General features: G+C 43.3%; 1 protein-coding gene across 19 annotated transcripts in view; it reads right to left on the reverse strand.

Moving 5' to 3' along the window:
- The window catches only part of afap1l1b (actin filament associated protein 1-like 1b), a 37,382-nt gene that overhangs the window by 11,935 nt on the left and 12,902 nt on the right, over positions 1-12,545 (reverse strand). For 15 of the 19 annotated variants that reach the window (XM_036989659.1, XM_036989660.1, XM_036989661.1 and 12 more), the window contains exons 3-7: positions 1,162-1,287; positions 846-929; positions 636-715; positions 422-545; positions 39-137 (exon numbers count right to left, since the gene is read on the reverse strand). In XM_036989659.1, coding sequence (XP_036845554.1) covers positions 39-137; positions 422-545; positions 636-715; positions 846-929; positions 1,162-1,287 — 513 coding nt within the window. Of the gene's footprint in view, positions 1-38; positions 138-421; positions 546-635; positions 716-845; positions 930-1,161; positions 1,288-5,170; positions 5,361-12,545 lie in introns of those variants that run through there. The other 4 variants (XM_036989652.1, XM_036989651.1, XM_036989654.1 and 1 more) reach the window with 4 other exon arrangements.

The raw sequence follows: 12,545 nt of genomic DNA on the forward strand, positions 1-12,545 counted from the left end.
TCATCTCAACCGGGTGCTATGATTTCATTCATACTCACATGAGTTCTTGTGCGGGCCATTGATTTGGGTGGTGGGGTAATTATTGTCAGCATCCTCATAATATGCATCTTCAATGGAATTTGGGGGACTTGCGCTGACTAGAAGGAAGCAGGGGACAGAGGACACAGATCAGAGATAACCCAACAGTAAGAGTGTGTAGCACAGTAGGCTGGTGGCCCCTTAACTGATGAGGACAGGCTCATAGTAGTGGATGGAACGGTATTGACACAAACGCATGCGTGTGATACGGTTCCATTCACTCCATTACAGCCATTACAATGAGCCTCTACTCCCCTCAATTCTCCTGTGTTGTGTACCGTGTATGGACAGTGAGTTGGGGTGGTTATGAATAGGCGACGGCAGGGTGTGACTGACTACTCACTGCGTTTGGTGATGTTGGCGGTGATGTATTGGGTCGCCGTGCCTGGATCCAGGGGCACTGCCTCCTCATAATAGTCCTCTGGGGGATGGGTGGTTGGCAGAGGAGGTGGGGTGTCAGTGGGACTCTGGGGGAATTAACGTTTAGGAGAAATAAACACAAGTGTTATAGACAAAGTTCTGATGCATTTATACAGTACTGTCAAAAAGGCTCTCACTTTTGAAGGCGGTATTTTGGGGGTTTCCTCCTCTACTGGTTCCTTTAGTTCTTCTGGGGAGGGTCTGAACTCATCCAGGTCTGTTGGGACAATGTAATATACACATCACTAAAGAATGACTGATCATATCATTGTTTACTCTATATTAGCATTGTCTAGAAAGTCATTATTCTTCTATATGAAATAACACAGATATGGTATTTAACTCACCGAATTCCTCAAACAGGGATTCCACAAAGCTGGTGCCATTTCCGTAAAGAGAAGTGTTCATGTATATGAAGTCTGATCCATTCACTTTAATAGAGAAGAGAATGTAAAAAAATAAAAACACTCTTCGTTCCCTCTCTCTCACACACACACTTACTTTAATAGAGAAGAGAATGTAAAAAAAATAAATGAACACAAATGAGCCCTCTCTCTCTCTCTCACACACACAAAATTAGGTTAGTGGACACGCATGCACGCACACACACACACACACACACACACACACACACACACACACACACACACACACACACCGTACCTGATGGCTGCAGCTGCCCCAGCAGGCTCCGGATCGTGCTCATCTTCTCCGTTGTGGCCCTGCTCACACTCTCCTGGTCCAGCAGCTTCAGCAGCATGTTCAGCTCACTCACCAGGTGCTCCATCGCTGCGGGGAGAGAAGAAGAACAACACAAGTCACAGGTCACGTCTGAAACAATGAGCGACAGTTTCAAGCGATTGTACAATATGATGTCAATTACTGAGCAAATCTATCAACGGTGATGGTAAGACTCATTACTTTCCCATTTTAGTCATTCAGCAGATGGACTTAGATAGCTGGGTGAGACAACCATACATCACAGAGAGTAACATTTGTCCTCAAAGTAACTATCAGCAAAGTCAGCGCTGGTAAGAAAAGACAAGTATAAAAGGGTTAGTTCATTACCGATTACAACTATTGCTTTCCAACTCAACAATCAAGCCCGCTTCATAATATGCCGAGGCCCTATTCATGGGCCAACTGCGCTGACAACAGAAGTGGTTATGGGTGGAGCTAAACTCAGACATCTGGTTGTATTGGCCAGCGTCTGGAAGAACGCAGACAAAATAATCACAATGTGGGTTCTGGCGGCATAATGCAATAAACAGGTGCGATAGGGTTTCATCAGCCTGTCACAACAACAGACCCAGGGATTGACATTACGGTCTGGATGGCTCTCTCCCATTGGGTAAAGTCAGGTGTAGTTTTTGTTGCCCTGAAGAAGCCTGATGATCACCTGCCTGGACACGGAAAGTATTTTCACCTACACACAGTGGAGGAACCAGAAAGACCAGACCACTGCAATGCTTTGCGTTCAGACTCAACTTGTATAACTGCTCAGGTCCCTTTCCCCCCGGGCAATAGAGCAACCCTGAGCTCAAGTGTCCAAAGAAAGGAACTCCACATTTTGGATGGATTTCCACATATTCATTTCAAGATGTTTTACACGTGTGGAACTCTAATTGTTAGATATTACTGCACTGTTGGAGCTAGGAACACAAGCATTTAGTTAGATATTACTGCACTGTTGGAGCTAGGAACACAAGCATTTAGTTAGATATTACTGTACTGTTGGAGCTAGGAACACAAGCACTTAGTTAGATATTACTGCACTGTTGGAGCTAGGAACACAATCATTTAGTTAGATACTACTGCACTGTTGGAGCTAGGAACACAAGCATTTAGTTAGATATTACTGCACTGTTGGAGCTAGGAACACAAGCATTTAGTTAGATATTACTGCACTGTTGGAGCTAGGAACACAAGCATTTAGTTAGATATTACTGCACTGTTGGAGCTAGGAACACAAGCATTTCACTACACCCGCAATAACATCTGCTAAATATGTGTATGTGACCAATAACATTTGATTTGATTTATCAACCTATCTTCCTGGCATTGTGATGAGAGGGTCCCAGCATAGCACCCTCAAACCCACGACAGGACCATTTAACTACACTGTTTAATAAAGTGATTCATCTTATCTGTAGTGGGTCATTCCTGGAGCTGAGAGGAGATTGCTGTGCCACCAGGCACTGGGGCTCCCCTGGAGAGGAGCATCTCACACACACACACACACACACACACATACACACAGGGAAGAGACACCGATGACTTTGTAGGCAGTCATTTCAGGCCTACCTGTTTTTCTTTGATGTCTCTGGAAGTGAGAGATGTTTTTCTTGGTCACAAGTTTTCAGTAGAATATGGGCCTGTTTTTGTAGCTTTTAGTGCTGAAGGTTGTTGTCTCTATCTCTGCTCATAGCAGATCAAACAACCTGTCGGTCTAAGTGTTTTATTTCTCCACCCACAGCAACAAACTGATCAGCTTCAAAGAGTAGACCTGAAGTGCTTTGTGAGCAGAGGTCTTCATGTAGAAACAAGGCTAACTCTAAGGTTATGTTAGCACAGTCATGACCTCTCAGAATCTCATTGGAAAATGTCTGCTCTCTTGGCTTCTTGCTTTTGTTGCAGAAGTTACTCTGTAATAACACCGTACAACCCTTACCTATCAAACAAGAGTAAACAAGTTCAGCACAGCCACTGTGATTTCAGATGACTTCACAACCCTCTGAATACAGTCCAGTTAGAGTTGTTTAGAAGTGGGGTGCCGCAACGTCTGGGCTGGTCAGAAAGTCAGAGGTTTCCTGGTCAGCTTATTGGAACAGTCGTATCAGTGACAGGTCAGGGATCAGTCTGAAAGTCAGTTTTCCTGGTCAGCTTATTGGAACAGTCGTATCAGTGACAGGTCAGGGATCAGTCTGAAAGTCAGGTTTCCTGGTCAGCTTATTGGAACAGTCGTATCAGTGACAGGAACCTTTGCACTAGCCATGATTGGCTGAGATAATGGATGGGCTGGACATGCCGAGAGATGAGTTCAGATTGGTCTGCCATGTAGCACGCTTCTGTCTATACCATGAGCGGCTTAGTATGTGTAGGTAATCCTTTCCAAAACAGCTTTTTTGAAAGATATCACGACGAACTGCACAACTGTTGCTAAGGCTCTTCACAATATGATAGCTAAGGAGGCATTTGATTGCAAATGCGGAGGGAGTCAGAAAAGAGAACACAGAAGGCTGTTGTATAAAACACCTGACTGGATTACATCTTCAAGCTAAGGGCAACCATGACAGAGGGAGAAGCTTTCATCCATATATATGGGTAAGAGATTCTAGCTGGCTACATTTTCAGATATTATAAGTTTCTAATTTTGCCAGAAAGTAATTTATTGCATGTAAAAGCGTACTGTTAGCTAGCTAACGTTAGCTGGCTGGCTCACTAGCATTATGTGTATGATCTGTGTAGTAATGTCATCCGTATCTCAGAGAAATTTGTATTGCTAGTTCTAGCCTAATGTTAGCTAGCTAGCTAAAATTGAACCTAGCAAGTTGGTTAGCTTTAGCTAACTGTAGATACATGGAGGGTAGTAACGTTATGAGTTGGGATTATGGTTCATTGTTTAGCTAGCTAGCTAGCTAGCTACATGTCTAAACAAAAGACTCCACTATGCAAGTAACCATTTCATTGTACCGTTTACACCTTCTAACAAGCTAGAAACTAACCAAAAACATTGTTTGGAAAGTTGCTTTTAGTTACCTGGTTTGTTAGATTGACAAACACTAAATACATGTTTAAACTAATAGATTTATTGGTGTTGAAATACACCATTTATGCTGTTTTGGACCACCGTGCTGCTGATGTCATGCAGACTGTCGTTTTTGTGTTCATACTGTTTCATAACAACAATGACAAGTTTGATGTCGGAACGACAATAGAATGTTCATGATGTCATTGCGACAATTGTATACAGACATGTCAATAGACATAGTAGAAACCAGTCTCGAGTCTTGAAATCTTTGGTTGTACACTACCGTACTCACTGTTTAGCACATGGCCTCACGTGCATCCTTAAAGACATGGATGGGGCTAAGGCTTAAGAGGGTGTGAACAATACTTAATAGGTGTAGACAAAGAGGAGCTCTCCAGTAGGTGTCCCAAAACATTCAAGAGCCCATTTTCGTAAAAGTTGATCAATTTTCAAAGCTGAACTACTTTCCCATGTGTTCCTCAACTGCTGTGTATGATATACCATTTTCTAGCTTTGAATCTACTTTTATCCAATGTAAAAAAAAAACACAATTTCAAATTTTGCTACATAAGACCGAAACGAGACGGTCGGTCACAATAAACATCTCTGTAATAACAAATCCCCTCTCTTTATATCAAGGAATGGAAATGAACTGGCCCTGTCAAAACATAACTGTCTGAAAAGTAGTCAGGATCAACTTTCAGAGATCATTGAGAAAACATCCACACATCGTCAGGAAGTGGAGATCCAGTACTCAGTAGAACCAACCATAAGACTAATCACATGATCTACACGGACATCCATCTCCAATTCAAATGTTACAGTCCTGAGAGACGAGGACAAACACAACCCACACAGACCACTAAGAGAGAGGCTGCCAAGACAGTATAATACAAGCATGCAGTCGATTTGGTTGCTTACCGGCTTCAACAGCTGAAGAAGAAGAAAGCCCACCATTTCCCAAAAACAGCTCCAGTGAGAAATTCTGTGGTAATCCACACATCAGCTGTGCTCGTCTCTGGATGATTGCAGAGCTCTCAACACACAGTCATTTAACTCACTCCCTCGCTCGCTCCTACCCTGGTATTGTGGTATCTAGTGGGCTGGGCTCAAAGAATTTACTCTCCTGCTGTTACACCCTCCACTCCTCTACTCGCTCTACTTCGTCGCTCTCTGTCAGTCAGTCTCTCTGTCAGTCAGTCTCTCTGTCAGTCAGTCTCTCTGCCCATCTGAGACGTCACACACAATCTTTAAATTTCATCTACTTGTCTTTGAGGGGTTCCACTTCTCCGGGTTGGGTCTCTAGTACGATTGTAATCCTACCGGTAGTTTACCGATGTTACCAGAATCGTCAGTAATTTTGGTCATTAACAGAAAATCTATCTTAACTTTGATAATCTTGAGTCACTTAAGCAATTTATTCATATATATATATATATATAGTATTCATTTTTTCTATCAGTGCATGATTTTCTAGTAGATAGACCAGATGGTTCATGAGTTTCTAGTAGATAGACCAGATGGTTCATGAGTTTCTAGTAGATAGACCAGATGGTTCATGGGTTCATGATTTTCTAGTAGATAGACCAGATGGTTCATGAGTTTCTAGTAGATAGACCAGATGGTTCATGATTTTCTAGTAGATAGACCAGATGGTTCATGATTTTCTAGTAGATAGACCAGATGGTTCATGAGTTTCTAGTAGATAGACCAGATGATTCATGAGTTTCTAGTAGATAGACCAGATGGTTCATGAGTTTCTAGTAGATAAACCAGATGGTTCATGAGTTTCTAGTAGATAGACCAGATGGTTCATGAGTTTCTAGTAGATAGACCAGATGGTTCATGGGTTCATGAGTTTCTAGTAGATAGACCAGATGGTTCATGATTTTCTAGTAGATAGACCAGATGGTTCATGATTTTCTAGTAGATAGACCAGATGGTTCATGAGTTTCTAGTAGATAGACCAGATGATTCATGAGTTTCTAGTAGATAGACCAGATGGTTCATGAGTTTCTAGTAGATAAACCAGATGGTTCATGAGTTTCTAGTAGATAGACCAGATGGTTCATGAGTTTCTAGTAGATAGACCAGATGGTTCATGAGTTTCTAGTAGAAAGACCAGATGGTTCATGAGTTTCTAGTAGATAGACCAGATGGTTCATGAGTTTCTAGTAGATAGACCATACAGTTCAAGAGAAAATAGCCTAATAAATGAAAAAAAAGCAACTAATAAACAACAGTATTATTTACAATTAACTCTGCAACTCTTCCAACTATTGACCTTCACAGCTGCCACCAGTTTGACACCGAAACATTGACAAGATACACATACTAACATAGTAAAATAAATGTGTAATATATATATATATATATATATATATATATATATATATATATATATATATATATATATATATATATATATATATATATATATATATATATATATAAAAAGGATATTTCATGTTGAAACCTTCATTGAACAAAAGTATTCACCTAGTTGATTTACATTTAGGATTATGTTTTACAGCTTTGTCATTCAATTTTTATTTGAAAATCTTCCTGAATTATTTGGACATATTTTCCATGTGATAAGGCCACACAGAGGGCCAGTGATTATTACAGACACCTGTACAAATGTGAAGTACCTTAAAAAGGGCAACTAGATGTTGTGAGATAAAATACATTAAATCCTTGAAAGATACAAAAAATGTTGGTAGCTCACTGGTTAAACGTTGAACGTTTCCAGTATATACCCTTCCTTTGCATCCTTAGTCTCTAGAGATGGAAACTGCTAAAAGGGATTGGCGGGGGGGGGGGGGGGGGGGGGGGGGGCTGGCAATTAAATGACATCACTGGATGATATCAAGGAAACCACAATGGAAGTCTCAATGCATGCATAGTCAGTCAGTAAAAGGTTTCCATTCAACAGGAATCGTGTTGGGTTGGGTTCTTCCCTCTAGAGGGGATATCCGGGGGGTGAGGCTGATCCAGTGACCTTGACTCTTCTGCCTCTCTCCGTCTCCCTCTCTGCTCACCACACTGACACGTCGTCATGGCTATAGCTGGACACACTAGGAAACCATGGAGACCACCGAGAGCCACCGACTGAACTGAGCAAAATGCCTGCCAACGCACTCACAGCAGTACAGCACGACACATGACTAGCCTCAACACTCAGACATAATAGAGAGCTTCACATGACTAGCCTCAACACTCAGACATAACAGAGAGCTTCACATGAATCAGCCTCAACACTCCGACATAAGAGAGCTTCACATTAATCAGCCTCAACACTCAGACATAACAGAGAGCTTCACATGAATCAGCCTCAACACTCAGACATAACAGAGAGCTTCACATGACTAGCCTCAACACTCAGACATAACAGAGAGCATCACATGACTCACCCTCACTGCTCTGGTTGTTTCCCCATTCTTTTTTTTTTTTTAAGACTTGTGATCTTGTCATTTGAGTGTCACTTTGGAGAAACTGTACGTGTAGCTAATGAATGCTGGCTTATTTTCTCATAGTCAGCAGATTGAATCTCTAATTCATTGAGGAGACGTTTAAAAAGAGCAGCAGATTGTTTCCACAGAGAATGGTTGGTTTCCTTCCTCTTGAAAACAAGGAAATGGAGCCTAACAAAATAATAAAACCTGGATTTCTGCTGCTAAACAATATAGATGTGTGTGATCATCACCTCTCACTAGAGAGCATAGACATACTGTATGTGTATGAGGAAAGAGAAATGGGAGCAGGAGCAGAACCAGGCCAAGCGGTGCTGTAGGATGTGTGTGATCATCACCTCTCACTAGAGAGCATAGACATACTGTATGTGTATGAGGAAAGAGAAAAATGGGAGCAGGAGCAGAACCAGGCCAAGCGGTGCTGTAGGATGTGTGTGATCATCACCTCTCACTAGAGAGCATAGACATACTGTATGTGTATGAGGAAAGAGAAAAATGGGAGCAGGAGCAGAACCAGGCCAAGCGGTGCTGTAGGATGTGTGTGTTATTGGAGCAGTGTGGGGTGAAATCACAACTCCACACCCCCCGGGTCACTAGGGGTCACTAGTCTGTCTGAACCCCTACTGCCAGGGCCAGAGAGGGGCCTGGCCCGCTCGCCTCGCCACTTGCATTCCCATGCAACACCCTCAAACCTCCAGCCCTACACCCCTCTCGCCCAGACGCCCACTCCCCTGCGCCCTCTGCTCGGACATCTCTGGGAAGTGTGTCAGCCTGGGAGATCCTGTGGGTGGCGTAGCTGGTTTAGGTCGTTTCCATGTAAAATGACCAATGAGCACCAACCTGAAGTTCATAGCAGCATGTCAAATTCTGTGTCTAATTAAAAGCTGTTCTTTGGAAATTAAGGTACACACACACACACACACACACACACACACACACACACACACACACACGCACACGCACACGCACACACACACACACACACACTTCTCAACCATTTTACATTTGATTTCTGGTCAAACAGATGGAAAAGGGGTCTTAGAAAACATCAACCAGAAAACTTTTAAAAAATAATAATATTAGAAATGCATCAAAACACAATAAATGTTGAAGTAAAGACCCCTGCCAGGTAAAATCAACACTTCTATTTAGTTTTGGAACCATTTTTCTGCCTTCTGTAAATTTAAGAAACATTGCCTTGTTACCAAAACCCCCACATATCTTTAACCTAGCTGAGACCCTCACAAAAGTACAACTGAGAGCATTCTGTCGGGCTGTATCACCGCCTGGTACGGCAGCTACACTGCCCGCAACCACAAGGCTCTCCAGAGGGTGGTGCGGTCTGCACAATGCATCACCGGGCGCACACTGCCTGCTCCCCAGGACACCTACACCACCCGATGTCACAGGAAGGCCAAAAAGATCATCAAGGACAACAACCAACCAAGCCACAGCCTGTTCACCCCGCTACCATCCAGAAGGCGAGGTCAGGACAGGTGCATCAAAGCTGGGACCGAGAGACTGAAAAACAGCTCCTATCTCAAGGCCATCAGACTGTTAAATAGCCATCACTAGCTCCACCCAGTATCCTGTCTTGAACTTAGTCACTAGCCAGTTACCACCCGGTTACTCAACCCTGCACCTTAGAGGCTGCTGCCCTATATACAGTGGATTCAGAAAGTATTCAAACACCTTCACTTTTTCCACATTTTGTTACGTTACAGCCTTATTCTAAAATGTATTAAATAATATTTTTTCTCATCAATCTACGCACAATACCCCATAAAGACAAAGCGAAAACAGGTTTTTAGAAATGTTTGCATAATTTGATTTGGAAAGACACACACCTGTCTATATATAAGGTCCCACAATTGTCAGAGCAAAACCAAGCCGTGAGGTCGAAGAAATTGTCCGTAGAGCTCCGAGACAGGATTGTGTCGAGGCACAGATCTGGGGAAGGGTACCAAAAAATGTCTGCAGCATTGAAGGTCCACAAGAACACAGTGGAATCCATCAGTCTTAAATGGAAGAAGTTTGGAACCATCAAGACTGGTCACCTGGCCAAACTGAGCAATTGGGGGAGAAGGGCCTTGGTCAGGGAGGTGACCAAGATCCCGATGGTCACTCTGACAGAGCTCCAGAGTTCCTCTGTGGAGACGGGAGAACCTTCCAGAAGGGCAACCATCTCTGCAGCACTCCACTAGTCAGGCCTTTATGGCCAGACGGAAGCCACTCCTCAGTAGAAGACACATGAAAGCCTCCTTGGAGTTTTTCAAAAGGCACCAAAGACTCCTAGACCATAAGAAACAAGATATTCTGGTCTGATGAAAGATTGAACTCTTCGGCCTGAATGCCAAGCGTCACGTCTGGAGGAAACCTGGCACCATCCCTACAATGAAGCTTGGTGGTGGCAACATCATGCTGTGGGGACGTTTTTCAGTGGCAGGGACTGGGAGACTAGTCAGGATTGGAAAGGGAAAGATGAACAGAGCAAAGTACAGAGAGATCCTTGATGAAAACCTGCTCCAGCGCATTCAGGACCTCAGACTGGAGCGAAGGTTCACCTTCCAACAGGACAACGACCCTAAGCACACAGCCAAGACAAAGCAGGAGTGGCTTCGGGACAAGTCTCTGAATGTCCTTGAGTGGCCCAGCCAGAGCCCGGACTTGTACCCGATCGAACATCTCTGGAGAGACCTGAAAATAGCTGTGCAGCGACAGTCCCCATCCAACCTGACAGAGCTTGAGAGCATCTACAGAGAAGAATGGGAGAAACTCCCCAAACACAGGTTTGCCAAGCTTGTAGCGTCATACCCAAGATGACTTGAGGCTTTAATCACTGCCAAAGGTGCTTCAACAAAGTCCTGAGTAAACGATCGGAATTCTTATGTAAATGTGATGTCAGCTTTTTATTTTTTATAAATTTGCAAAAATTTCTAAATACCTGTTTTTGCTTTGTCATTATGGGGTATTGTGATGTCATTATGGGGTATTGTGATGTCATTATGGGGTATTGTGTGTAGAAACAGTCAAGGGGTCTGAATACTTTCCGAATGCACAATGTATGTATGCATGTACAAAAAAAATGTAACGTCTAGGAGCTACAACGACAAAAGTATCTACGCCGAATTAAGATTCAAAGATGTCTGCAGAAAGAATGGGGTGTCAGCTATGACATGACACATTGACTTTGGAATAATGCATTTTAATCTATTATTGAACTACAGTAAGTGAAGTGGATTTACACTTTCCGAATCCACTCTGTGCACTGTGTGTGAGATATATGGACACTCAAACACTTCAAATGAGTGGATTCTGATATTTCAGCCACACCCGTTGCTGACAGGTGTATAAAATCAAGCACACAGCCATGCATCGCCATAGACTAAAATTAGCAGTAGAATGGCCTTACTGAGGTGCTATCTTAGTGACTTCCAACTGCCCCGGTCAATTGTAAGTGCTGTTAATGTGAAGTGGAAACGTCTAGGAGAAACAACGGCTCAGCCGCGAACTGGTAGGCCTCACAAGGCTCACAGAACAGGACCGCTGAGTGCTGAAGCGCGTCTGTCCTCGGTTGCAACCCTCACTACTGACTTCCAAACTGCCTCTGGAAGCAACATCAGCACAAGAACTGTTTTGTCGGGAGTTTCATGAAACATTGTGTCTGCACAGTTCTTCCAGTAAGTGTTTTTGTGTCAAATATTCAGTGTAAATTGTTAAAAGAATTCCTTGTGCATAGAGTTTGTATGGTTTGTTATACTTTGAAATCCATGTTTGTTGGAAAAAATCTGAGTCTCAGCGCAATTCTTTTTCTGTGGATTTGCCCTTCAGTTGAGTCACAGTGCTCAGAGAGGCCTCTAGTGACGTTCCCCTGCAGCCACACCCACACAGTGTGATTGAACACTATGACCCCTGCCGCAGTTCTGAGTTCAGGTCAACAAAGCCTCGCCTGCCAACTGTCAACACTCCCAGATCACAGAGCTGTCAGCTTAGATCATAAAATTTGACATGTACTCTCTCCTTTCCCTCCCCACGCCTGAGAACTATTCCAGTATAGTCAGAGCTGGCTTACAGTACAAGACAAATCAGCAAACTTACAAGCACTCACGCTACCATTAACATCCGACAGCCTCTCAGGGCTGGAGTCAATCCTTATCGCAGAAGTATCGCGGAAGACTCGCTTTGTAGCTCCGTTGAATTGTAAAGGCAATGTTCCCGCGTTCGCGGAGACTGCATTCACAGTAAACGCTGCATGTGTCGCGCAATCGTAAATTACCTTTCAATTTTAACACGGCTCTTCCGCGATACAGACGAAATCCAACCCTTAGAGGCTGTCTGATGTTACTATAACATACATGTGGGTGGTAGCAGAGCCAATGTAGACAGCTACAACAGGTCGCAACAGTAATGTCTCCACTAAAACAGATCCATCCTACAGAGAGGAGAGTTTGTCCTTAACTTTCATTCATGCTCTTTGCCCTCAGCCTTTCCGCACCCTAACAATACACCATTGTCCAGACAAGGGACAAAATTAGACAATGACAATACTCTTGAAGAAAGAGGGACAATGCAATGTTACAAACTAGAACAAAAAACAACAAAACATTCAGTCAAAACACACTGATATGTGCAGGGGCGTAGGGACGCAGCTGTGCGGTCCAGAGGCATCCATTGGCATTATGGGTAAAAGGATATGTCCCGCAGCTGTGGTTTCCCTGTCTAGGCTGACGACAGCAGCTTCTATCAACCCCAACCTTCTGCTTCCTATTCCTGTAATCTACACTCGTTACTACAACATCCCAAATTCACTTCATCGTCACCAT

The sequence above is a fragment of the Oncorhynchus mykiss genome, chromosome 10 (assembly GCF_013265735.2).
Source record: "Oncorhynchus mykiss isolate Arlee chromosome 10, USDA_OmykA_1.1, whole genome shotgun sequence".
Classification (NCBI taxonomy): Eukaryota; Metazoa; Chordata; class Actinopteri; order Salmoniformes; family Salmonidae; genus Oncorhynchus; species Oncorhynchus mykiss.